This window comes from Panthera leo, chromosome C1 (assembly GCF_018350215.1).
Source record: "Panthera leo isolate Ple1 chromosome C1, P.leo_Ple1_pat1.1, whole genome shotgun sequence".
In the NCBI taxonomy this organism is placed as follows: domain Eukaryota; kingdom Metazoa; phylum Chordata; class Mammalia; order Carnivora; family Felidae; genus Panthera; species Panthera leo.
The window spans coordinates 173,160,284-173,188,124 of record NC_056686.1 but is presented as its reverse complement, the minus strand read 5'-3'; the positions used below and the strand labels follow the sequence as shown (position 1 = coordinate 173,188,124).

The following is a 27,841-nucleotide window of genomic DNA, read 5'->3' as shown; positions in this document are numbered from 1 at the left end:
TAAATCAAATTAATTCCACTAAGTTAAGACTTGGGAGTCTTGGCTACCTCCAACCACTGACAATTCATTCAACAGAAAATATTTAAGTACTCTATGCCAGGCAGTGTTCTAAGTATTCAGAATATTATGAAGAAAATAGTCAAGGGGTGCCAGTCAGTTAGGCGTCCAACTCTTGATCTTGGCTCAGGTCATGATCTCACAGTTCATGAGTTCCAGCCCTGCCTCAAGTTCCATGTAGAGCCCCCTGTAGGGCTCCACGCTGACAATGCAGATCCTGTTTGGGATTCTCTCTCTCCCTGTCTCTCTGCCACTCTCCTGCTCATGCACACACACACACACACACACACACACACACACACACTCCCAAAAATAAATAAATAAACTTTAAAAAAAATAGTCAAGTTCTTATTCCATAAGTGGTGAATTGATTTTTCTTCGGTATATTGAGTCTCCTCATACCATCTGATGGGAGGGTTCTCTTCAGAATCCATCCAATCACAGTCAATGTTGTCTTGAATTTCTAAATCATGAATCCTGAGGAAGAACTAGTGCTTGCTTTGGCAACACATACACTAAAATTGGAACAATACTGAGGAGGAACTAGAGTTAAAGATAGTTGGCCTTGTTGGACCTCATATCACCTGAGGCCTCTGTCAGTCTCTGCTTAGAACCTTCAAACCTGAGAAACTAATCCCATTATGTCACTGTTTTTCCAGTCCAGTGTAACATCCATGCCCCTTACTGACCTTTCCTTTCATATGATACCACTCAACACTTCTTAATTTCTAACTGCCAATGCTCTTGTCTTCCCAATGCTTTCCTTTATATACCCGGGAATTCTTTGTTACTGTTTTGTTTTGTTTTTTAATTAGCTTAAACAACAACACATATTATTTATGGTGGAAGGCAGTGTTAAACATGGATTTAATTCTTTGTTGTTGTTTTTATAAATACTGAGCAAAATTGTTCACATAACAATGTGGTATTGGACAGATGGAATGGAAGTTTTGGTATTAGCAATATAACTCAACTATTTGCCCTCCTTTCAAGTTTATGCCAAAAATTACATGGTGATCTATTATAAAAAAGTATATTTTAATGATCTATTAGTTTCTTCAATTGTTTTGAAAGCAAAGAATTAGAAATGCCTTGACTTTCAAAAGGATTTGTTTCTGAGCCATTAGAGACATTCACTTTCTTATCATCAATACAAATTTTCCTTTTGTTTGGTATACCAAGGACTTTCACATGCTGGGGTGATGAATACCAGATTGGGTGTGAGATATGATTTTGTTTTCTAAAATGAGAAAAGTATGGTTACAAAAGCAAAGTGGGGGAAAAAGACAAGCATAATGTTTTAAGTGAAGGTCTCCTGCCAATTAATATTAGGAAACAGTAAGCATGGGAGTTGAGTATCTTGACACTGAATTTCTTAAAATTCTAAGCCCCATGAACTTTGTAAAAGTCTTTGTGGACTTCAAGAAGTTTGAAAATTGCCAATCCACTGCCCCATAAAGTACCACGTTTACATCAAATGGCTTTAGGAAACACCAAGTGACATGTTCTCTTGCTCCTTTTTTTTTTTTTTTTTTTTTTGCATATCCAAAGTCCATCACAGTATAGTCTACAGTCTATATTCACTGTCTTCACTTTCTTACCTCCCTCTTACCCTCAGTCATACCATAAGTTTAGACAGTAAATTCATTCACATAACTCCACTGAACTAGCTCCTATAAGAGTCATCAATAATTTCCTAACTTACAAATCCATACACTTCCTTTATTGCTCAAATGGCTGGACTTATTTGCAGTTTCTGACCCTGGTGACCACTCTGTTTTTCTTGAAATTACTATTCTCTGAGCCTGTTGATTTATTCCTGCTTTTCCAGCCTGCTTTCTAAGACCTCGTTGCACTGTCATCCTAAAATGTTGTTCTGCAAGGTTTCTGCTTTTTCTCTCCTCATTGAACCACTCCACCCAGATGATCTAATCCACCTCTCTGACCCTTCCTACATCATAACTTCTGTATCTCCAGCTCAAACTTCTCCACCAAATGCATGTGTTTTATAGCCAATGCTTTGTCAGACAGCTTTCACTTTGCTGTCTGCTACACTGCCTCAAAATGGCAAATTTTGAACTTTCCTGCCAAATTTGTGTCTCTTCCTAGAGTCTCAAATTTTAATGAATGCTACCACCAAGGCTTCTAAAACCTTAGAAAACACCAAGACTCCTTCTCAATTCTTCACACTCTGCTTCCATAGAGACCAAGTCTTACTAATCAAATCTTTTACACACGCATCTTCTCTGGTCACATTTCTTAATTTATCCTCCTAACAAATATTTATTACATACCTATTATGTTCCAGGTACTGTTCTAAACATAATGAACAGAATGTAGAGACAGACATATTCCTTGTATTTTTACATGTGTGTATGCATATACACGAGTGGGGAATAAGTTTAAGAATTCTGTACACTTGCACCAATGGGTTAACAAGGCTTAGGGAGGGAAGCCACCACAGGGTGAAAGCGCCCAAGGCCAGTCATTAAGTAAGACAAAGCATAGAGCCAGAAAACCACCACCACTGGAGGAAAGTGCCCAGGGCTAGTCACTAAGTAAAACAAGCCTCATGTCCAAAAGCTGCCTCCACAGGAAAAAAAGCATCAGAGAACAGTTAGAGGTGGAAAGCCACACAGGTTAGCTAGTGAAAAGGGTGCTTTGTTGGCCTTGGTTAGCTAGTGAAAAGGTTAGCTAGTGAAAAGGGTGCTTTGTTGGCCTTGAGGCAGCATGCTCCAGCAATCTTAAACTTTGAGATAGCAGCTCCTTGGCTGTATCACCTACAGAGAAACACTGTCCATCTGGCGTCTGGCACACCAGTATATCATTGTGCTTTAATCTCAACTTCAAACACCACTTGCCCCCCCAACTCTTTGCTTCTTACACACACAAGTTAATGGTCACCATCTTATTGTTTTCTTCTGCATGTTCACCACATATGTAAAATCTTGATAGCTCAATAAATACATCAACAATAAATACATCGACAAAACATCCAGGGCTCTTGTCTCCTCCTGGACATTAGCCTCTCTCGTTTTCATTTCTGCGTCAGCTCTCTTGCTGGACAAGAGAGAACTCCAGACTCATAGTCTGCAACAAAAACATACACATAATATATATAATATATATGTACACATATATGTGTACATATCCTCTACTTTAGATTTGTACCATTTAGGGGCACCAGGGTGGCTCAGTCAGTAAAGCGTCTGACTTTTGATCGGTCATGATCTCACAGTTCATGAGTTTGGGCCCCACATCTGGCTCTCTGCTCTCAGCACAGAACCCGCATGGGATCTTCTGTCCCCATCTCTCTCTGCACCTCCCCAGCTCATTCTCTGTCTCAAAATAAATAAATAAACTTATACATATATATGTGTGAGTACATGTATATGTGTGTGTGTATAAGATTTGTATCATTTGAAATTTTTTCAATCTAAATTTTTAAAAGATTATTTTGCCAAAAAAATAATAGAACAGATCAATGAAACCAGGAGCAGATTCTTTGAAAAAATTAATAAAATTGATAAGCTCCTAGCCAGACTTATCTAAAAGAAAAGAGAAAAGACTCAAACAAATAACATCATAAATGATAGAGGAGAAATAACAATGAACACCACAGAAATACCAACAATTATACGAGAATATTATGAAAAAGTATACACCAACAAATTGGACAACCTAGAAGAAATAGGTAAATTCCTAGAAACGTTTTAACTACCAAAACTGAAACAGGAAGAAATAGAAAACTTGAACAGACTGATAACCAGCACAGAAACTGAATTAATAATCAAAATCTCCCAATAAACAAAAATCCAGGACCAGATGGCTTCACAGGGGAATTCTACCAAACATTTTTTTTTTGAGAGAGAGAGAGAGACAGCCCATGTTGGGGAGGGGGAGAGAGAGAGGAAAAGAAAGGATCCCAAGCAGGCTCTGCACTGGCAGCAGAACTGGACTCGGGGCTTGACTCACAAAACCATGAGATCATGACCTGAGCTGAAACCGAGAGTCAGAGGCTTAGCCACCTGAGCCACCCAGGCACCCCTCTACCAAACAGAGTTTTACCTATTCTTCTCAAACTATTCCAAAAAACAGACATGGAAGGAAAACTTCCAAATTCATTCTGTGGGGCCAACATTACCCTAATATCAAAACCAAAGACTCCACTAAAAAAGAGAGCTACAGACAAATTTCCCTGATGAACATGGATACAAAAATTCCCGATAAAATACTACCAAACTGAATCCAACAGTACATCAAAAGAATCATTCACCATGATCAAGTGGGATTTATTCCTGGGTTGCAAGGGTGGTTCAGTATTTGCAAATCAATCAACATGATACATCACATTAATAAAAGAAAGGATAAGAATCATATAATCCTCTCAATAGATGCAGAAAAGGCATTTGACAAAGTATAATATTCATTCATGATAAAAACTCTCAACAATGTAGAGTTATAGGGAATACACCTCAACAGAGAAAACGTCACATGCAAAAAACCCACAGTTAATATTATCCTCAATGGGGAAAGATAGCTTTTCCTCTATGGTCAGGGACAAGACAGTATGTCCACTCTCACTACTGTTATTTAACATAGTACTAGATAGAAGTCCTAGCCCCAGCAATCAGACAACAAAAAGAAATAAAAGGCATCAAATCAGCAAGGAAGAAGTTAATCATTTCCTATTTGCAGATGACATGATACTCTATATAAAAAACCCAAAAGACTCCATCAAAAAATTACTAGAACTGATACGTGAATTCAGTAAAGTAACAGAATACAAAATCAATGTACCAAAGTTTGTTACATTTCTCTACACAAATAATGAAGCAGCAGAAAAAGAAATCAAGGAATGGACTGCATTTACATTTGCACTAAAACCATAAGATACCTAGAAATAAATCTAACCAAAGAGATAAAAGATCTGCACTCTAAAAACTATAAAACACTGATGAAAGAAATTGAAGATGACACAAAGAAATTGAAAGACATTTCATGCTCATGGACTGGAAAAATAAATATTGTTAAAAAGTATATATTACCCAAAACAATCTACACATTTAATGCAATCCCTATCAAAATACCAAAAGCATTTTTCACAGAGCTAAAACAATCCTAAACTTTGTATAGAACCACAAAAGACTCCAAATAACCAAAGCAATCTTGAAAAAGCAAAGCAAAACTGGAGGCATCACAATTTTGGACTTTAAGCTATATTATAAAACTGTAGTGAGCAAGACAGTAGGGTAACTGGCACAAAAACAGTCACATAGATCAATAGAACAGAATAGAAAACCCAGAAATGAACCTACAACTATATGGTCAATTAATCTTTGAGAAAGCAGGAAAGAGTATCCAATGGAAAAAAAAAAAAGACAGTCTTTTCAACAAATGGTGTTGGGAAAACTGGACAGCAACATGCAAAAGAATGAAACTGGATCACTTTCTTACACCATACACAAAAAATGAATTCTAAATGGTTGAAAGACTGAAATGTGAGATGGGAAACCATCAAAATCCTAGAGGAGAACACAGGCAGCAACTTCTTTGACCTCAGCCATAACAACTTTTTACTAGGTATGTTTCCTGAGGCAAGGGAAACAAAAGCAAAAATGAACTATTGGGACTTCATCAAGATAAAAAGCTTCTGCACAGCAAAGGAAACAACCAACAAAACTAAAAGGCAACCTACAGATTAGAAGAAGGTATTTGCAAATGATAATTTGTTAGTGTCCAAAATCTATGAAGAATTTATCAAACTCAACACCCAAAAAACAAATAACCCAGTTTAAAAATGGGCAGAAGACATAAATAGACATTTTTCCAAAGAAGACATCCGGCTGGCTAATAGGCACATGAAAAAATGTTCAACATCACTCATCATCAGAGAAATACAAATCAAAACCACAATGAGATATCACCTGTCAGCATGTCTAAAATTAACAACACAGGAAACAACAGGTGTTGGTGAGGATGAGGAGAAAGGGGAACACTCTTACACTGCTGGTGAGAATGCAAATTTGTGCAGCCACTCTGGAAAACAGTATGGAGATTCTTTAAAAAGTTAAAAATAGAATTACCCTACAACCCAGCAATTGCACTACTTGGTATTTACTGATTTGAAGGCACACATGCCTTCCAATGTTTACAGCAGATTTATCAACAATACTAAATTATGGATAGGGCCCAAATATCCATCGATTGATGAATGGATAAAGAAGATATGTGTGTGTCATGTGTGTGTGTGTGTGTGTGCGCGCGTGACTATATAATAGAATATTACTCAGCTATAAAAAAGAATGATATCTGCCCATTTGCAATGATATGGATGGAACTAGAGAGTATTATGCTAAGCAAAATAAGTCAGCCAAAGAAAGAAAAATACCTTATGATTGATCTCACTCTTAAGCGTAATTTAAGAAAAAACGAATATGGAGGGAGGAAGAGAGGCTAACCAAGAAATAGACTCTTTACTATAGAGTATTGGTTACGGAGGGGCGATGGGCAGGGAGTTGGGTTAAATGGGTGATAAGGATTAAGGAGGCACTTGTGATGAGGACTAGATGTTGTATGTAAATGAGGAATCACTAAATTCTACACCTGAAACTAATATTACACTGTATGTTAACTAAATGGGATTTAAATAAAAATTTGGAAAAAAAAATACTTCTATTTTGCAAAAAAAAAAAAAAAAAAAAGAAGACCTTTAGAGATATCAGTGTACCTAACATTTCTCTGGTCTCTTTCCCTTACAGTATGGAATAATTTAATATCCCTAAATTTCTATATTTTGTAGTGTTGGGTATTAACTTTTTATTATGTAATTAATATTGTGAGTAAATTGACACTGAAAAGAAATCTTTTACTATGAGAAAATAGCATGAAGAAGTGGAACTTCCTGTGAATTCTGAGGAAAAATTTTAAAGAAAAATTTCGAGAGGGGCGCCTGGGTGGCGCAGTCGGTTAAGCGTCCGACTTCAGCCAGGTCACGATCTCGCGGTCCGTGAGTTCGAGCCCCGCGTCAGGCTCTGGGCTGATGGCTCAGAGCCTGGAGCCTGTTTCCGATTCTGTGTCTCCCTCTCTCTCTGCCCCTCCCCCGTTCATGCTCTGTCTCTCTCTGTCCCAAAAATAAATAAAAAACGTTGAAAAAAAATTTAAAAAAAAAAAAAAAAAAAAAAGAAAAATTTCGAGAGTATAACTGAAAATTAATTAGTGAGAGACTGATAATACTTCATTCAAATCAGAATACATCGGCACTGAGTATCCCCCTTTCCTCTGTGGCTAAAAACTTATTACAATGTTGACCACATTAAAACTACTACTAAAAATGGCAAATGTTAATGCATTTTTATATACTGTTATTTGAAAAATAACTTCAACATGTCATTTTTTCCTTTAAAATGCTAACAGTTGTTAAACAAAAAGACAAAAATTTTGCCTACTAAGGAAAACAGAACTCAGTATGAAATAACTCTCAACAATTATTCAGCTATTTCTGGCCTATGAACATCTAACCTAAGACATGTTTTCATTATTTAATATAATAAGTTGAAGCTGATGTTCAAATGAATCAAGGTCAAGCCAACACAAAGCCAAAGCCTCTGATGCCACATTGGGTAGTCAGAGAGGGAAAAATAAGTTAAAAATATCTAACTTATGAATTACCCAACACGTTCTTTTAGCAAGAAAACTTATCAGTCAACATGATATTAAGCTAGTCAAGTATTGCTCATATCCTTTAAAGCATATTTATAAACTAGATAACACAAGGGGGAAATGTTATACTTTTGATCTCTCTATTGGCCAAATGTCTTTCATAACCTATTGAAGAAAAAAAGCCACTGGCTGAAAACCCAAAATAGAGTGCAGGAAACAAAGTCATTGCTGTCATTCCTGTGTGTGATTGTTTTCTTTCTCTATTCTGTTAATGTAGATTAGCACGAAAGCTTAACTAATTTAAGCAGCTGACATTAATTTGAATAGGTGCAATAAAAATGAACATTTGAGTAGACAATAATTATTTTAATACACAAGAGATTACATTATTAGATCTAAATTTCACATCATCATCCTTGGAATGATAAATAAAAATATGTTTGTGAACAAGCAAGGATTTAACAATTGTTCTCCCAACAGCATTCAGATTCACGGACTTATGCTGACACCTAGTGGAATGAAAACAAGATGCATTGCAGCCAAGATCTTCACTCTCAGGCTTTTTGCACTTAGCCTATATGATAAATAATACATATACATACACACTATATACATTTTCTGAATATATGCCCAAAGAAAATATAGCTTTGGAGTCAATTTGGTAAGAGATTACTTGAAAGCAATTGAAAATGGATGCTATTAGATCTCAAGTAATAATACCTCACCAAAATCTATGAAAATTAAATTACTTAAAACTAGCCATGAAATTTATTTTTATTTTAATCAAAGTTTTTTTCACACCAACCACATTTTAAACTTTTTATTTGCATATTTAAAAATTGTGCATTCCGATAATGAAAATCATTTGAACGAAAAAATGGCACTCTGATTAAACTGCATTTTACAGTCTGTCTAACACCTGGACCAACTTACTTTCTACTGGCGGTTCCCACCCGCTTCCTCCTTCACCAGCCTTCAAGTTCTTTTCTTTCCCTGCCAGCCAGACAGGCAGACAGGAGAGGAGGCCCAGTGTTCATGGTCAGTAGTTCAGATTCTTTGATGAGAAAAGGGGCAGAAGTCATTTAAACTCGATCTAACCTCTTTTCAGCTTACAAAGTTAAACAGCTCAAACAAGTAAAATAAGGGAATGCTTGTGGAATATACAGCCCATATTGGCAGCTCAGGCCTCATTACGATTCGCCTGCTTGCTCCTCCTGTTCAATTGTTTTCTAGGACGGCAGTGGACTTTTTTTCTTGCATCTTTCTCTTCTTTAGTTTCTACGTATCGAATTTCTCAATCTCAGCCATATCATGTTTGTCAGACATGGTTGCAGAGGAAGCAGAACCAGGCGGCCAGCAAGCGCCGTGGCCGCTGCCGAGTCTTAATCAGGGTGCCTGAGTGGCTCAGCAAGTAAAGCCTCCAACTCTGGATTTTGGCTCAGGTCATGATCTCACACTTAGTGATTTCAAGCCCCGTGTGGAGCTCTGCACTGAGCACAGAACCTGCTCCTAAGCAGGCAGGCCCTCTCTCTCTCTCTCTCTCTCTCTCTCTCTCTCTCTCTCTCTCTGCCCCTCCCCCGCTCGCTATGATAAGTTAGTAAGTAAATAAATAAATATTTTTTTTTTACTTTTAAATGAACATAGTTTAAAGAATTAATGCTTAATAAGACAAAAGAGGTCCCTGGCTCCTCTATACCTGTTCTTCTTCCGCAGCAGCTTTGTTTTTTTGGTTTTTTTGTTTTGTTTTGTTTTTTTGTCCATTTATTTACTTATTTTTTTATCTTCAAACAACTTCTTAATTTTTAATTTCCTTCCCACTACAGAAGTTAAGGGTTTGCCTTTTGCTCACCCCTCTCTCACCACACACCACTCACCCTTCTTTCATTTTCCCAATTTCCATCATGCTTTCAGTTGGGTTACTACAAAATATATTAAAATATCGTCAATATGTAAACACTAATCAGAGTAAAGCCACGCAGTAAGCTATGATTAAATTTCAAATTTCTGTACAATATTTTTATTCCTAGAACTGATCATTGTTGAGGAAGTATTTGTTTGTCTCTAAGCCTGGGTTCCCTAGAAAACAGTACCTAAGGTAAAACTTGTATACCAGCATTTTACTGGGTGGTGAAACCCTTAGGAACACAGGAATAAAGGAAAGGAATGAGGGGCAGGAAAATAGTGCAAGCAAATATGAGGGAGTGAATTGAACCAGTCTCCATTTGGTATCAGGTGCAGCTGATGCTCCATCTTGCAGGACCATCTTCAGAGTCTATTTCAGGAGGCCTGGAATGGGGGCAGAGGGCAACTTACCCATCAGTTCCCATCTCCCAGGATTTGCAAGCTCTGGTTGTAATGGTTTGCCTGTGGTTTTACTGGGTTTAATAACTGAAAATCCCCCTTGCCAGAACCACCCTCCCACCCCCCACACCCCATCCCCCCACAACAGGATAACTGATTACCTAAAGGCATCTCAAACATGACAGCCAACAGATCAGCCTGAAGAATGGAAGGTTGAGGTGCTGGCAGGTTGGACCCATGTGAGGAAACAAATCCCAATGGCTGCCAAAAGAGTTGTGACCAAGGTAACCTGAGATGGCATATGAAAGGTCTGTTACAGATTCTTTCTTAACTTTCTGTGCCTTAGGACTGATTGAGCTAGAAACTCTAAACATCATGCAAAAAAAAAAAACCAAAAAAAAAAAAAACCTTAAACTTTTCATATTCAGTCTGTCAACTTCACTTTCCTGAAGAAACAAATCTGATGGGGTTTTCTGAACTCCAGTTTGGACTGTTTTTCTTCTCCTTATTATTCTGGAGATTCCTTCCACCTGCATCCTCATTAGATTCCCTGTGTCCTGTAGCCTGTGTCTTTCTCTCTATGGGTTTACTTCTGTGTATTACTAGATCACATACTCTAGTAGCTTCCTGAGGACGGACAAGTTTGATGGGAGGTAAATATTTTAAAAACCTTGCATGTCTGAAAATGTTTTCATTCTTTCTGCATAATACTAACTTCAGCTAGGTGTGGAACTCTAGGATTGAAATCACTTTTCCTCAGAATTTTTAAGGCATTGCTGCATGTTTTATAGCTTCAGTGTTGTTGATGAGAAGTAAAAAGCAATTCTTGTTCCAGATCCTTTCATTTCTCTCTCCCTCTCTTAAAATTCTCTTGTGTCTTATTTTAAATTAAGTTCTTTTTTGTTCTCTTACTATTTCTTTATTGTAGCTTTTTGTTCTTTTTTATTATTTCAGTAGACTTAACTCTCTAAAAAGCTTATGCAAAATTTTTATGTTTTCTTCCCCCTGCAGAGTTTCTGTTTCTTCCTCAGAGTGTTTTGATTTTGGCTATTTGATATTTATTTTTATGTTAAAGGCCTCCCTTAGGTTTCCTATTTTGTGTTCATATTTACCAGTTCATCATTAAGAGTGGGTGATGGAAAGCCCTAGTTTAAAACTGAGTGTGCAGGTGGGGCTTGTTGACTATAAATATCACTACAAATGATCTAGCCAGGCCATGTCCTTGTCATCAAGGAGCCCGCATTGTATTGTACTGCATTGTATGTATCGTATTGTATTGTATTGTATTGTATTGTATTGTATTGTATTGTATTTAGGTCTTTCATCTAGAGCTGATCAGATTCCCTAGAGAAGATTCTTTTTTCTTCTCTGAAAGTAAATGCCTGAGGACCAGTGATCTAGCTGTAGAGTAAGGTGCTGGGATTCAGCCTCTAATATGCATATGTTTACTTAATACCACAGTTTTCAGTTTGGTGCAAACATCCTTGATTATGCTCAGGGTTCCCCAGTGTTGAGCCTGCTGTGTCACCACCTCTGCTAATTCACCTAGATGGAGGCAATTGTCTAAGTGTTCAGAAAGAGGAAGGGGACCTGGGGATATAACCCCCTCCTACATAGGTTTCAATCAATTTTTTCTTATTTTAGAGTATCATCCCACTGCACCTTGCAACTGCCAGAAGTAGCTGAGCCCATAAATCCTTCGTCTCTTTTGCAGTTCTTTAAGGAAACTGGACTGATTCTTACCTTTTACAACACAAGTTCAGTATACAGCTTTTACCAGTTTGCTACAATGCCTACCTACCACTCGTTGGTCATTTCATTTTCCAATATTATGTTGCTGTTGTCTCCACTTTCATCTTTTGCATTTGTGGGTTCCTGCCTTTTAGAATATTTCCTTACTATAGCCATTGGAGTCTGGAAGTTTAATTAGATTTGTATCTTTAATTCACCAAGCAGCAAACTTATATCTCTGTACAGTTAATAGATTTGTTTTAGGGTTTTTTTGTTTTGTGTGTGTGTGTGTGTGTGTGTGTGTGTTTTGTTTTTGTTTGTTTTATTTTGTTTTGTTTTTGTTTTGTTTTTACTTTTTGCCACTTAGGTCACTAAGAAGAAAAGCCAAAATATAATACACATATGTTATAAGTGTTTTAATGCAACAGAACCAAAAAATGATATCTAAAGTCCAACTGTCCACCTCCACACCCAAATTATCTGGGATACATTATAAGTTCATGACAGATTCCTCCAGAAACACAATGTGATTGCTAGCTCATAATTTCTCAGTCCTTTAGCAACTAGCTCATACTAATAAAAAAAAATGCACAAAGAACTGCTGCATTAAAAAAGCTTTATAATTTATTGACTTAAAGTAAGAAACATACTATCAATTGAATAAAGTATTCAAACTTTATGAATTGCAATTCTATGATCAAAGTACAAAAGGCCACAATAATAATGAGGTTATTTTAAAATAATTAAACATTAAGTATTAATTATATGATGCTATATTAATTTGATATACTCTTACTATGTCAATTTGCCAGTTAAACCATTCTCAAAATTCTTTTTTTTTTTTTTAATGTTTATTTACTTTTGAGAGGGGAGTGGGCAGAAAGAGAGAGAGACAGAATCTGAAGCAGGCTCCAGGCTTTGACCTGTCAGCACAGACCCTGACGTGTGGCTTGAGCCCGTGGACCGCGAGTTCATGACCTGAGCCAAAGTCTGACGCTTAACCGACTGAGCCACCAAGGTGCCCCTCAAAATTCTTAATTATAAATAATTCAATATGAAAGAAATTCATGGCAATGAAGGTTTATTGGGGGGAGTCTGGATATTGCATCAAGACAAGTCCAAACTGATATATCTAACTGTTTAGTATGCATCTCCACTGAAAGCCCCACAGGCACCACAATCTTAACACATTTAAACCTAGACTCAACATATTCTTGACCAACCCTGCTCTTTCTTCTGTGTTACCTATCCCAGTGAGTTGAGACTCATCTTGGCCTCTTTCCTCTATCATCCAAATCCTACTGATTTCTAAGACATTTTGATTCTATACCTGAGACCCATTATTTCTTGTATATCTCCTCAGCTATTAAGTTAATGCAGAACCTCATTTTAGTTACTCATCTGTGGTCACAAAAAACAAACAAAAAACAAAAACAAAAACAAAAAAACAGAATCACTGAGGCTAATTCAAGCAAGAGGATTTATTGTAGTGTTAAAAGATAAACTGAGGCACATCAAAATTTTCAAGAGTTTACTTGAGCATACATTGATTTGAATCAGGCAGCACCAAACCATAGATAGTTAGGAGTACTCGGAGTATGGGAGCTAGGAGGAAGGCTTTTATAGAAAGGACAGGGAAGCAAAGCAAGGAAATTATTTGATTGGCTATAACTTAAGTAGTTATTTATTTGGGAAAGCCTACTTAGCTATGATTGGTTGTTCATATGTTTCATCTTCTCAGACTTGAGTGCATTGACTCTGCTTTAGGTTTTGGTTTGTCTAATGGCCTCCTTGCTTAATTACTTGACATGAGTAAGTGAGGAAATGACAATAATCTGGATGGAGGGACTATAACAGAGACGGTCTATTAGGGCTAGAGAGTAGTTTAGGTTGATGGTAGCTCCAAAGACTTTGGCAGCAGCAACCCACAGAGCTTTACTCTAGTACTCTGTATGACCATGCAGCACCTTAAAGATCTGCTTATTACTATCTTCTCCAGAAATTTCCCTTTGAGTATTAGCTCAGTTTCCAAAGAAGGGAACTTAGATCATCTTCATGAGCCAGGCCCCTAAGTTAGACTTGCCTGTGAACCTTTGTTGAATGTAGTGTCCACTCTTGGTCCAAATAGCTATAATGAGATAGTATTCACATGATTATTTGCCCTAGGACATCATCTCACTTTGAGATTTTCCAGAGGTTAGGTCGAAGTACGATTTTTTTTCCTGACTCTGAAAACACACACACACACACACACACACACACACACACACACACACACACATTTCCATTTCCATTCATTTTGCTTAGGGAATGTAATATTTTTCTATTTATAATATTCTTATGGGCTTTACCCTGAGAATGTCAGGTGTTGTCATTTGTTACAAAGGCAATTTCCAATAATATATTCATATAGATCAGCTGAATTCGGTTCCTGTTCTACAGTTAAGAATGGTGCCAAAATGATATCAGAAAAATTACCATCTGGAGGATATGAAGAGAAGAGATAGACTGAATGTATTTTCCAAGTCAACAATTAAATAATTGAGATAAAAGAAGACACTTTTTAAATATTGATTTAATTTTTGATTTACATAGGCCAAAATGTCAAATATTTAGTCTTGTGATATTACACCCCACAAGGTTCACAAGAAATATTCTCCAATGAATAAGATACTTATATTTACATATCAAATATTCAAAGTCAACTGTATGTTTAGAGAACTTTCAAAATGTTTTCATGTTGATTTTCTTTCAGTATGACAACTAAAGTAATATTTCCATATCTCATATTTATAGGAAATCGTCATGAATGGTACTTAAAATTGTATAATAAATCTTAAATTAGACATGGTTTCTATAGCAAGTGAATAGTGAGAGGCAACTATTTCAGATAAGCTTGGGTGGTTTAGTTGGTTAAGTGTAAGACTCTTGATTTTGTTCAAGTCATGATCTCACAGTCATTAGATTGAGCCCCAGTTCAGGCTCTGGGATGGGCATGGAGCCTGTTTGAAATTCTCTCTCTCCCTCTCGCTATGCCCCTCCCCCACTTGCACACACAATCTCTCTCAAAACAAAACAAAACAAAACACCCCACAACGTTAATCTATATAACTATAGACCCTAAGAAAGCTAAAATATTTCTTATATGATATTTAGGATAATCTTTCATTTCTGCAAGAAAACCCTCTGCAGTATTCCTAGAATATGCCAATTCAGTATGCCTTTAAAAGTTTTCTGTGATGGGAATCTTCAAGCAACATAAGAGATCCACTTCATTTTTGGACAGGTGAAATTGTCCAAATATTCCTTCTTATAAGGAGCCAGTCTGACTCTCTAATATATCAAGCCCTCTAGAATGACATAGATCAAAGTGGTACCTTTTCATATGCATGCCTTTTAAAAGTATTCCTTCTTAAGTGTTCTAAGAACCTCTCATAAGATGTAATGCCTAGAGACTTCCAGATGCAGTTAGTAACTAAAACAAAGGCATCTGACACTCTTTGACTCCTTTATGGCATAAAGATTAAATAAATGCAAAACAGTAGGAGAAAATCTGGAACACTAATCTGCGCTATTTGCAGAAAATTATACCAGAGGAACCAGGGAGATACACCATGTAGACTACATTGCTAATCAAGGAGCTAGTCTATAAAAATCAATGGCTCTAACCTCGACTATGTGAGCTGCAGCAACAGTAAGGAGAGTAAAATGATTTCAAGAACAGCTGTGTCAGGAGACCAGAAGTAAAGAAAGCACACAAAATAAGTTATTAGTGACATTAGTATAGGAGCTTCTTTTTTTAACATCAATATTCTTTGATGCCATTGGGAACAAACTTAGAAAGGAGCTTGGACCAAATTTTAGGGTAAAGCCCCTAAAAATTATTTCACAAAACCTGAGAAAAAAAAACCTTACAAAGACAAGTACCCCTGGTGTATTGACCACAGTCTTAGCTTCTTCCTATTCCCGTATCACTGAACTATGAACCACCCCACTAGCCTAAAATGTTAACATGAGGATTCTAACAATTCCAAGTAGATGTTGAAACAAAACAAGAAGACTCCATTTGTCCCCTGCTAGAGGAAAATACTAAGACTAGAAGAAATTACCACCATCAAAGATGAATGTAGTAGACTCTGGGTCTGGAGTTCTCTCTTGTCCAGCAAGAGAGCGGACGCAGGATTGAAACGCGAGAGAAGCTAACGTCCAGGAGGAGACAAGAGCCCCGAGTAAGGGTCCTTGCTCCATTTTTATTCGGATCAGAAGGCTTACAAGCATGATGGACTTGCACAAAGAGACAATGAAATCTTGAACATTAACTCATGGGCGTGGGGGAACAGGGCAGGGGCGGGGGGGTGGTTTTGAAGATACAAGGTGTTAGAGGTTTGAGTCAATACAAAACAAAGTCCTTGTGCCTGGCAGATGGTTGTTTAAGGCAGGCTTGAGGAGCCAAGTCTGTTTACTTAAACTTGTCTAGGGGACAAGAGAGAGCAGGCTACTTCAGGGTCAACAAGGTACCTTTCTTTTGCTAATTAGTTCCACTCCAGGCAACTTGCTGCTGCTGTCTATAGCCCTGTAGTCTATAACCCTGTATACTTGTTTACCAATTTTGGTCTTTCCTTCCAATGATAGCGGCTTTCTGCTATTGTACTAAACTGGGGGGGGGGGGGGGGGGGGGGGGGGGGGGGGGGGTGCAGGGGGGGTGATGCGCTTCCACCCTGAATACCTAATCTTGTTTACCTAATCTTGGATGTTTTCATCCTGAGATTTCCTATTCCTATACCTTTGTCCTATAGTGGGGGCCTTTGCCTTGTTTACCTAATCTGTTTTACCTAATCTTGTATGCGTTCATCCTGTGGCTTTCTATTTCTTTATGCCTTGTTAACCCATTGATGCAAGCTCAGGGAATTCCTAAGCTTATTTTTTCCCCACAGATGAATAAAAAGAAGAAGGCAACTTAGAAAAGATTCTATCAGAATAATAAAAAAGTCACACCTTTCAAGAGGTAGACAAAGGGTGTGCTTTAAAAAAAAAAGTGTAAATCTTCAGCATCATCTGTTTTAATGCTTGGTAAAATTCACTAAAACATGGTCTCATGGTTTTATTTTTTAAAAAAGTAATTTTTTAAAAAAGGTGATAAGATGTCTGCAATCAAAGGAGAACTGGCTGAGACAAAAGAACTGTATGAAAAATTGGCAGAAATAGCAATGAACTAGAATTTTCTAAAGCATTGTGAAATAAACATTCAATGACATGATTTTTAAATGCCTTAGGATGAAGAGCGAAAATATGAAAAGCTCTCACAGACCAAAATGGCAACATAGGTTGTTCCTGACTTCACTCCCCCCTCACAAGAAATAAAGCTCACAACTCTCCAAGAACAAGACACCACTAAGAGAATCCTAGAACATGGGGAATGAAGCTGAAGCACCCCCTGCACCCCGGAGACCAAGACAGATTGCATTAGAAGGGCAAGTGAAGCAGCTACACGTTGATCACAATGCTCCTTCCTCAGGCCAACATCACACCACATGGAGAGGTCTCCCCTAAGCTTCCATTCCCCCAGTGGTAAAAGAGAACCCGTCAACCCCCAGCATTGTGGGTTGCATTGTGGAAGCTTCTACTCTTATCTCACACCATGAACATTACAGGGGATCTGCTCAACCAATGGGCATATGACTGTGACCGAGAAAGGGAGAGGAGCTTGCAATGGCCAGCACATGGATCTTGGCTGACTGAGTTCACATCTGCAGTGCCCAAGTACTGATCTCAACCAGAGGTTTTGCTCATCTGCAGAACAAGCTAGGGGCACACTCTGACCAGAGAACTCAGTGGTGTGCAGATCTGACTGATTCGGAAGAGTTTTGCTACCCTTAGAGCAGAGTTTGCTCACACCCAGGCAAGAAGCAGAATCATAGTCCCACCCTCAGTGGAGAGTGTCTTCCAGCCCCATCTGACCAGAAAGGTGGTGACAGCTCCTGGGAGCAGTACAGCTCAGCAATGCTTGTGCCAAGAGGCAGGCAGGCAAGCAGAGCTGATCACCCCCAAAGTAAAGCCAGTACTGGGCATGGAGCATTTCCATGCTACACATAGGCAGGGGATTAACTCATAGCCAAGGCTGAAAGTAGTTCTTGGCCCCTCCACCTGGAGAGCCTGTTTGAGAAATTGAGTAGCCTGGAGCAGCCCTCCCTCCCCCAACCCAAACAAGGGAACTGAGACATAGCCCCACCGGCTCTGTAGCGTGCCTTCTATCCTTATCTGATCAGAAAGGCCTGAGACAACTCCTGAAGCTGAGGGGCTGGCAAGCAGAGCCAGTAGTTTGTAGAACAAAGCCAGTGGCCCTGTTCAGTCAGGGGATTTGTGGTGTAGGTCGGCTTGAGTTAAGACAACAAACAAAGAACCTTACCAGCTTTACAGCTCTTTCTCCCACTATACCTGATCAGGGAGTCAAATTTCTAGCCCCACTCATTAGTGAACACAGCCTGTTGACCAGAGAACCTACCTGGAGCACACAGTAAGCTGCATAGCCCATCTTGTAAGGGAGAACCTCTGTATACAGTGGCACTCAAACAGAGTGTACAGCCCATGGTTTCCCCTGTCTACAGAACAAAGCTAGTGGCCTCAACTGACCAGAGAATTCAGTGCACACTCTGGCCTAATTCAGATCCACAAACAATGATCTATACAGGCCTTGGGCCCTGTCCTGCTGCCCTGTCAGGGCAGGGAAGATAATTCACAGCCCTATCTACTACTGAATATAGTACCTAGTGTGATCATCTATTAAGCCTGACCAGAGAATCTAGGCAACCACAAAGCCAATCCTTCAGCCTCACTTGGGAAAGGAATCAAGCAGCAGTCCTTTCCAACTGTTTTGAGCCAATGACACACCCATCCATCCATGTTCTCAGAGCTCAAACAGTTGCCTCACCCCAAAACAGACCATCATAGCAGGCCCCACCTGCCCAAGGACATTATCAATAAACACACCAGAAACCCAAACTGGGCTGACTAGTAAAGAACTGTCTCTGTCAAAACCTGTAAAGTTTGAAAGAAAAGTCTGATTACTCAAATGTACAGATACTAACATAAGGAATCAAGGATCACAAAAAAATCAGGTAAGTGTGGCACCACCAAAGGAAACTAATAAAGCTCCAATAACTAACCCTAAAGAAACAGAGATCTATTAACTGTTAGACAAAAAATTCAGAATAATCCTCTTAAGGAAGTTGAGTGAACTACCAAAAAACATAGACAGACAACTAAATGAATTTAGAAAAACAATGCATGAACAAAAGAGAAGCACAAGGAAACAGAAACCATCTAAAAAAATAAAACAAATCCTATAGTTGAAAAATACAAGAATTGAACTAAAGAATTCAATAGAGAGGTTTAAAAGTAGATTCAATCATAAAGAAGAAACACTCAACTATTTGGAGGATAGGACATTGGAAATTACCTAGACAGAGAAGCAAAAAAAAAAAAAAAAAAAAAAAAAAGAATGAAAAGAATAAAAAAAAAAAAATCCTGTGGAAATTATGGGACACAATGAAAAGAAACAATATTTGCATTATTGGAATTCCAGAAGGAGAAGCAGAAGAGAAAGGGACAGAAACTATATATAAAGCAATAATGGCTAAAAACTTCTTGAACCTGCAGAGAGAAATGAACACCTCAAATAGGTTGAATCCAAATACAGCTAACCTAAGACACATTATAGTTAAATTGCCAAAAGCCCAAGAAAGAATTTTAAGAGTAACAAAAGAAAAGAAAGAAGCTATATACAAGAAAAGCCCTTATAAGACTACTAGTGGATTTCTCAACAGAGACTTTTCAGGCCAGGAGAAAATGGGATGATGTATTCAAAACACTGACAGAAAATAACTGTCAACCAAGAATTCTAAACCTGGTAAAGCTGTCTTTCAGAAACTGAGGGATAGACTTGCTTGAACAAACAAAAACTGAGGGAGTACTTAAAAAAAATGCCATAGAGGTTCTCCCTTACAAGAAATGTTAAAGATGGTTCTTTGAGTGGAAGTAAAAGAATGCTAATTAACATCATAAAAACTTATGGTGCTTGGGTGGCTCAGTGAGTTAAGAGTCAGACTCTTGATTTCAGCTCACCGTTTGTGGGATCGACTCCCCCACTGTCAGTGCGGAGCCTGCTCGGAATTCTCTGTCTCCCTCCCCCCGTTCATGCTCTCTCTCTCAAAATAAGTAAAATTACAAAAAAAAAAAAAAAAAAACCTCAAAAAGGTAGCATAAATCTCACTGATAATAGTAAATATAGTCATAGATTCTACAATATGGTAATAGTGATGCATAATTCATTTACAACTCTAGTTTAAAAAGAAAACAAACCATAACTACAATAATCTGTTATTAGTTACACAATAAGAATAAGTAAATTATAACAGCAATTACCTAAAATGTGAGGGGGGAGGAGAAATAACATTATAAAGTTTAAAAATTCTATTAAAGTTAAGTTGTTATCAGTTTAAAATAGGGTGTTATAAACTTAAGACATGTTCTGTAAGCCTTACCAACCACAAGAAACAAACCCTGTAGTAATTACACAAAGAACACAATAAAGAAGTCAAAGCATACTAATACTAAAAGACATCAAAACACACCAAAAAAGACAGGATAAGAAACACAGAAAAACAGATATACAAAACAACCATAAAGCAATTAACAAAATGATAATAGTAAGTTCTTACCTATCAAAAATCACTTTAAAGATAAACAAATTCTCCAATTAGAAGATATAGAATGACTGAATGAATAAAAAACCAGGTCCAACAATATGCTGCCTATAAGACACTCACTTTAGCCTTAAAGACACATAGACTGAGAATGAAGGATGGAAAAAGACACTTCAGGCAAATGGTAAAAAAAAAAAAAAAAAAAAAAGTGCAGTTGTACTATATTTATATCAGATAAAATAGACCTCAATTGAAAAATGGTTAAAAAAAAAAAGTCATTATATAATGATAAATGGGTGAATACATCAAAAAGATATAACAATTATAAATATTTATGCACCTAACATCAGAGAACCCAAATGTATAAATCAAAAATTAACAGAGCTAAAAGGAGAAATAAAAAGTAATACAATAACAGTTGAGGACTTTAATTTTTTTTTAATGTTTATTTTTGAGAAAGAGAGAGAGAGTGAGTGGGGAGGGGCAGAGAGAGAAACACAGAATCTGAAGCAGGCTCCAGGCTCTGAGCTGTCAGCACACAGCTCAATGCGAGGCTGGAACTCACAAGCTGTGAGATCATGACCTGAGTTGAAGTCGGGCGCTTAACCGACTGAGCCACCCAGGCACCCCAACAGTTGGGGACTTTAATACCCCACTCTCAACAATGAATCTCTCATCCAAAGAATCAGTAAGGAAATGGTGGATTTGAATAACACCAGAGACCAAATGGACCTAAAAGACATATACAGAACATTCACTCCAACAGCCACAGAATACACATTCTTTTCAAGTGCACATGAAACATATTCTAGATTGACTCTATGTTAGGCTACAAAACAAGTCTCAGCAAACTCAAGAAGACTGAAATCATACCAAGTATCTTTTCTGAACACAATGGCCTGAAACTAGAAATCAGTAAGTGGATAACTGGAAAATTCATGAACACATGGAAATTTATACAATACTCTCCTGAACAACCAATGGATAAAAAAAGAAAGGAAAAATAAAAAGTTTCTTGAGACAAATGAAAAGGAAAACACAACATACTGGAACTTGTGGGATATAGCAAAAACAGTTCTAAAAGGAGTTCAAGGCAGTAAATGACTATATTAAGAAGCAAGAAAGATCCTAAATAAACAACCTAGCTCTTTGCCTTAATGAACTAGAAAAAGGAGAACAATCTGAGTCCAAAGTTAGCAGGAGAAAGGAAATAATAAAAGTTAGAGAAAAAATAAGTTAAATAGGGAACAGAAGATTAGAAAAGACTACCTGACCCAAGAGTTGATTTTTTTGAAAAGGTAAACAAAATGGACAAACACTTAGCTAGACTAAACAAGGCTGACTAAACATTGTAAATGAAAAAGGAGACATTAAAATTGATACCACAGAAATTCAAAGGATCCTAAGAGGCTACCACAAATAACTATACACCAACAAATTATACAACCTAGAAGATATGGAAAAATTACCAAGACTGAATCAGTAATAAATAGAAAATCTGAATAGAACTGATACCATCACTTTAGAAAATCCTCAGTCAGTATGAAGAATCCGCAAAAAATTAAAAGTAGAACCGCCATATGACTCACCAATTCACTTCTGGGAATATATCCAAAGATAACAAAAACACTAAATTGAAAAATGCACTTTCACATTCATAGCAGCATTATTTATAATAGCGAAGGCATGGAAACAACCTAAGCATTCACTGATGGATGAACGAAAAAGATAAGGGATATATGTACAATGGACTATTACTCAGCCATAAACAAACAAATAAAAAACACAAGGAATTCCTACCATTTGTGACAACATTGATGGACCTTGAAGGCATTATGCTAAGTGAAATAAGTCAAACAGAAAAAGAAAAATACTATATGATCTCACTTATATGTGAAATCTAAAACAAAAGAAAACAAACAAAATTAACTCAAAAAAAGACACCAGACTTGTGGGTACCAGAGATGGGGGGAGGGGAATTAGGTGATAGGAGGAAGGTGGTCAAAAGGTACAAACTTCCAGTTACAGATCAGTACTAGGGATGTAATGTACAACATGATGATGATAGCAAACATTGCCATATGACATATAGGAAAATTGTTAAGAGAATAAATCCCAAGAGTTCTCATCACAAAGGGAAAATTTTTTTTCCTTTTTTCTTCCTTTCTTTTCCTTTTATTGTATCTATATGAGAAGACAGATGTTAGCTGAACCTATAGTGGCTATTATTTCACAATGTATATAAATCAAATCATCATGCCATATGCCTGAAACTTATACAGTCATGTATGTCAGGTTTTCTCAATAAAATTGGAAAAGAAAAGCTCTCCCAGAAAGCAGAAGAAAAGGTTGAGAAAAAAATAATGAAACAGTAAATAATATATAAGAATAACCAAAAAGAAGCAAATAAAATCTGATACAAAATATAGATAATTTGTATTCTTTTTAATGGAACATAAGCAATTATAACATAGACTAAGACACTATGTTGACCAAGTGTTAAAAAAATTATGAAAAACAACTTATGAAATGATGCTGGTTGAAGTCTTAAGTACAAAGAATTTTTTTTAATGTTACCAATACATAAAGGATAAAAAAATTAGACTAGTCTCAGAGATATACCCTCTATATCATGGATCACCTACAAAATGTATAGCAATATTTTTAGGGTTAGAGGAGAAAGATTTTTATCCAAGTATTTTATAGCCAGCCAAATTGTCATTCACCTGTGAAAGCAATTTTAAGACAATTTACATTATTCAAGACTGCAGAAAATATATATTGCACATTCTCTTCCTGCAAAAAGTATTCAAGAAACTATTCAAACCAATCAAGAAATGAATCAACTAAATAAAGAAAATAGAAAAGCTATGTTATAAAAGGGCAGGTGTTGATTAATAGAAACCATTTAAACATAAAATTAAACAACAACAAAATAATAATAAATAAACATAAAATTAAAATGACCCTGGTTTTACTAGTATATATCCTCTAGTTCTTTACTCATTAATTATATGTAGGAGATAAACTTTCCCTATTTAGCTAGATATAAATGCAAATAAAAAATTTGATGCTAATCAAATTTTTGCCTTTTTATACCTATTTTTTAATTCTCTTTTTTTAAATGTTTATTTATTTTGAGAGAGAGTAAGCATGAGCAGGAGAGGGAAAGAGAAAGAGGGAGAGAGAGAATCCCAAGAAGGATCCATGCCATCAGCACAGAGCCCAACGCGGGTCTCAATTCCACAACCCGAAGATCATGACCTGAGCCAAAATCAAAAGTCAGACGCTCAACTGACTGAGCCACCCAGACACTCCTGTTTTTTTAATTCTGTAAACAGGTTTTTTCAATCTCTTTAACATTCTGAAATGTGCTAATCACATATGTAGTTATGGTAGTAATTATTATTCATTTATCCTAATGCTTGATATCCTAAGCTCTTTCCACTTGAAGGTAAGTTCCCTTTGTGATGGGATTTTTTTTTTAATTTCACAATCATTTTTAAAACCAAAAACCTATTTCTGATTCTCTAGTTGTTCCCCAAATTATTTTAACCTCTCCCTCTGGCCCATTTTGTTACTGGTCTAATTTCTTAAAACCACCTTTCCATATTTCTCATATTTTTTTTTTCTTTTGGCTTCAGATTGTAGTACATTACTAACTTCCACCAAGACCTGAAAGGCAGAAGTGAATGAGAGCATGAAGCCCAAGTAGCAATTACAGTTATAAAGTCCTTTGGTTTTCTGCAATAGTGGAGGTACTGATGTCCAGTCCCTAGCTTCTTGAGTGACTCAGAGGTACTTCTGCTGCAAAAAAAAATCTCATGGTATAAGTAAATAATTTTCCTCAGTGCCTCACTTTAGTATATGATCAAATCTTGATCTCTGTGGCCTTACTAGACATTTTGCAAGCTAGCTTAGATCCTATAATAAATTATTTTGTACCTGGAACCAGCCAGAGTGACTCTCTTGTCCAACCCAATGCTGGCAGGTAAGAAGGAGTAAACTGTTCCACGTTTATGCCTTCACTTATTCCCCCCCGAGACAGTCAGTGCCCTCCATTCATATTTGTTCCTCTAGCGGTTGCTGAAATTTGCCAATGGCTCCATGTATTTATTTTCTATTGGTTTTTAAAAAATTACCACAAACAGTGGCTTAAAACAACACCATTATTAGGTCACAGTTCAGTAGGTCAGTAGTTGAAGCAGGCCCAGCTGCATTCTCTGGTCAGAGTATTAGGAGACTGAAATCAAGATGTCAGCCAGTCTGTACTCTTATCTGAAAGCTCTAAGGAAGAATCTGATTTCAACTTTATTTAGGCTGTGGCAAAGTCCAGCTCCTAAGTGTTATAGGTCTGAGTCCCCCATTTCCTTTTTGGCTCTTCTTCCAGAGGCCCCCAGCATTCCTTTAAGGTGGATCCCTCCATCTTCAAGAAAATTATGCTTCATCTCAGACTTCTCCTTCTGCCACTAGCCAGAGAAAACTCTGTGCTTAATTTATTTTATTTAAAACAAATTTTTTTTGAGGTTTATTTATTTTTGAGAGAGGGAGAGAGAACGTGAGTGGGGGAAGGGCAGAGAGAGGGAGACACAGAATCTGAAGCAGGCTCCAGGCTCTGAGCTGTCAGCACAGAGCCAGATGTGGGGCTTGAACTCACAGACTGTGAGATCATGACCTGAGCCAAAGTTGGACACTTAACCAACTGAGCCATCCAGGTGCCCCTTGTGCTTAATTTTAAACGAGTTGTATGATTAGATCAGGATGACTCAAATCATCTTCCTTTTAATTAACTCAAAGTCAACTGACAGCAACCTTAATTACATCAGCAAAATCTCTTCGCCATGTAACAGGACATATTCACGGGACAGGGAAATATAGAAGGACAAAGGTCACTGGGGTCATTCTTAGAAGTCTACTACCTCAGTCCTCCCTAGTTTTTTCAGTAGCAGAGGTTGAAACCTTTTTATTTTTTATTTTTTATTATTATTTTCAAAGGCTCTTTGGATGGAAGTCTGGCATCTTAAACTAACAGTCCCAATCACACTCACAGTAAGTTGCAAATTTATTTATATTACACTTGGATGTACAAAAAACTGAAGTATGCTTTCTCTCTAAATGATCCAATCACCTTTGCTAGCTACCACTCCACTTGAGGACAAGAAAAAAAAAACTTTTTAGTCTGATTTAATAGCCTTTTTTAGATTAATGAGTATCTATTGCCAAAGAAAAATTGAACTGGACAGGGTTAAACAGTCAAGGAAGACTTGTTCACAATGATTGCTTGGGCACCCGGGTGGCTTGGTCAGTTAAGCATTCAACTCTTAATTTTGGCTCAGGTCATGATCCCAGGATTGTGGGATCGAGCCCCACATGGGGCTCTGAGCTGAGCATGGAACCTGCTCAAGATTCTCTCTATAAGATTCTCTCTCTCTCTCTCTCTCTCTCTCTCTCTCTCTCTCCTCTCCCCTGCTCACACTCATTTTCTGTCTCTCAAAAAAAAAAAAAAAAAAAAAAAAAAAAGCTTGCAGTAGAGGAGAGAGAGACTGAGAACTCAACTACATTGAAACAAAAGGAGCATTTTGAAGCCTGCAGCAAGCTAGTGGAAAAGTACTAGAGGAGGTTGTTAGGAAGGGGGTTGGTCAATGTAATTAGGCCATCTATGACTGCTAACTGGTGATTACCAAAGTTAGGTTTCATACTGCCACAAAGACCAGGAGATGGGGGCACTATCATTTTTTTTTTTTTTTAGTTTAGTTTATTTACTTTGAGAGAGACAGAGACAGTGCAAGTGGGGGAGGAGCAGAGAGAGGGAGAGAGAGAATCTCAAGCAGGCTCTGCACTGCCAGTGCAGAGGCACTAGGCTCAGACTCATGAAACTGAGAGATCATGACTCCAGCCAATACCAAGAGTCTGGTTGGCTCAACCGACTGAGCTACCCAGGCAGGGGGCACTATCATTCTTGATGATTCCATTTCAAAGGGATGCTTCCCAGGTCCTTCCGAAATATACTACTGTGTTGTAAAACTGGCAAGAGGCTGGGAGAAGAGGTACATCTCAAAGGGACAAAGAAAAAAATTACGATTTAATGTTTCCTAGAATAAATGCTCTAAGAAAAGGGAGGTCAGGGACCTACTGGTAACTGGCCCTATTGAACTTTGATTAAAAAAAAAAGAAAGGTATTGTGTTGAAGCACCTTCACTGGAGTCCTGGGTTCTCTTTGCCACTTTCTATTGTCTTGAAATTGCTGAGTTCTGCATCATCTTAGTCAGACACTAGTTTACTTCTTCTTGTGCCCATTCTTTGTATGTAAACACAGACTCTATATTCAGTGTAGGTCTTTAATCCTTGAGGACCAGGACATTACAAGCAGTTCATTTACTCTCTGTCTTCCACTGGCATCTCGCATATTGCTCACTTCATGTTAGGGGACAGTAAGCCAAAAGCTGAAGTTCCCCAGTAATCTGCACCTCTCTGACACTATTCCAAAAGTAAACACACCTTCCATAGGTGTTCTCAGTCTTCCCAAACCAATCTCAATGTTTCAATCCATCCCTTGCCTCACCCTCACATCTCCCACCCTCACCCCAACACAAACACACCCACATTAAGATTAGCAGCTGACTTCTTCCACTGACTTGTTAGTCTTCTTTTCATCCCCCAATGGCATACTCTTCCACTATTCCAAGTCTAATACTCTAAGCCCAGCTTATTCTATTGTACCCTATAGAGTTAAGATCCATTTATTTATAAAATGTATTAGCTCCTGTCTTTTATGGCTAAATTGTATTGCTAAAGGGGCTAAAACTTAATTCATGAAACTCAAAGCTTATCAATGACTCATTTCTAGTACCACTTCCCTCATCCTGGGGCAATATGCTTCAAAATGTAACTTGGAAGGGAACATGACAAACTTATGGGAGAAATTTAATTCCCTGATTTAATATTTGCAAATATTACTCATGTCATACTCTCTTAATTGATGAAGGAAACATATGGGATAGTCACCTAGCTATAAGAACGTTTTTAAAGTCTTAACTGACAGATATAAAAACAAATGTCTTACATCTAGACTGAAGTTCTAACAATCTGTGCTTTCTCTTTTTAACTTCCATGAAAGTATGAATACTCCTACTTTTATCACCCCCCAAAATGGAATTTATGAACCCACATTTCGCTTACATAAAGTTTATTGTGTCTTAAACATGTGTCCTTTCTGAAAATTATGTCTATCACTTACACATAAGTATTATCTAATTACAATAAGTAATAACAGTTTTAACAATTATTTACTGTTTATTTTTTAAAGTTCTCTTCAAGATAATTCTTAAATAACTATATAATACTTCATATGTATATTATATATAGAAAGAGATATTATATGGATATAC

General features: G+C 37.3%; 1 protein-coding gene, 1 long non-coding RNA gene and 1 pseudogene across 2 annotated transcripts in view; 1 reads left to right on the top strand and 2 right to left on the bottom strand.

Moving 5' to 3' along the window:
- Positions 1-8,909: 8,909 nt before the first annotated feature.
- On the bottom strand, positions 8,910-9,045 carry LOC122228039 (annotated as a pseudogene).
- An 837-nt stretch (positions 9,046-9,882) lies between these two features.
- Positions 9,883-24,561, bottom strand: LOC122228040. The gene is made up of 3 exons (XR_006206367.1): positions 24,399-24,561; positions 10,182-10,309; positions 9,883-10,005 (listed from the first exon to the last, which is right to left on the bottom strand). It is a non-coding gene; the product is annotated as an uncharacterized LOC122228040 (long non-coding RNA).
- A 172-nt stretch (positions 24,562-24,733) lies between these two features.
- The window catches only part of ZSWIM2 (zinc finger SWIM-type containing 2), a 36,548-nt gene continuing 33,440 nt past the window's right edge, over positions 24,734-27,841 (top strand). Inside the window, exons 1-2 of the mRNA XM_042949395.1 lie at positions 24,734-24,805; positions 25,449-25,502. Of these exons, the coding sequence (XP_042805329.1) occupies positions 25,458-25,502 (45 nt within the window). The 5' untranslated portion in view covers positions 24,734-24,805; positions 25,449-25,457. The remainder of the gene's footprint in view (positions 24,806-25,448; positions 25,503-27,841) is intronic.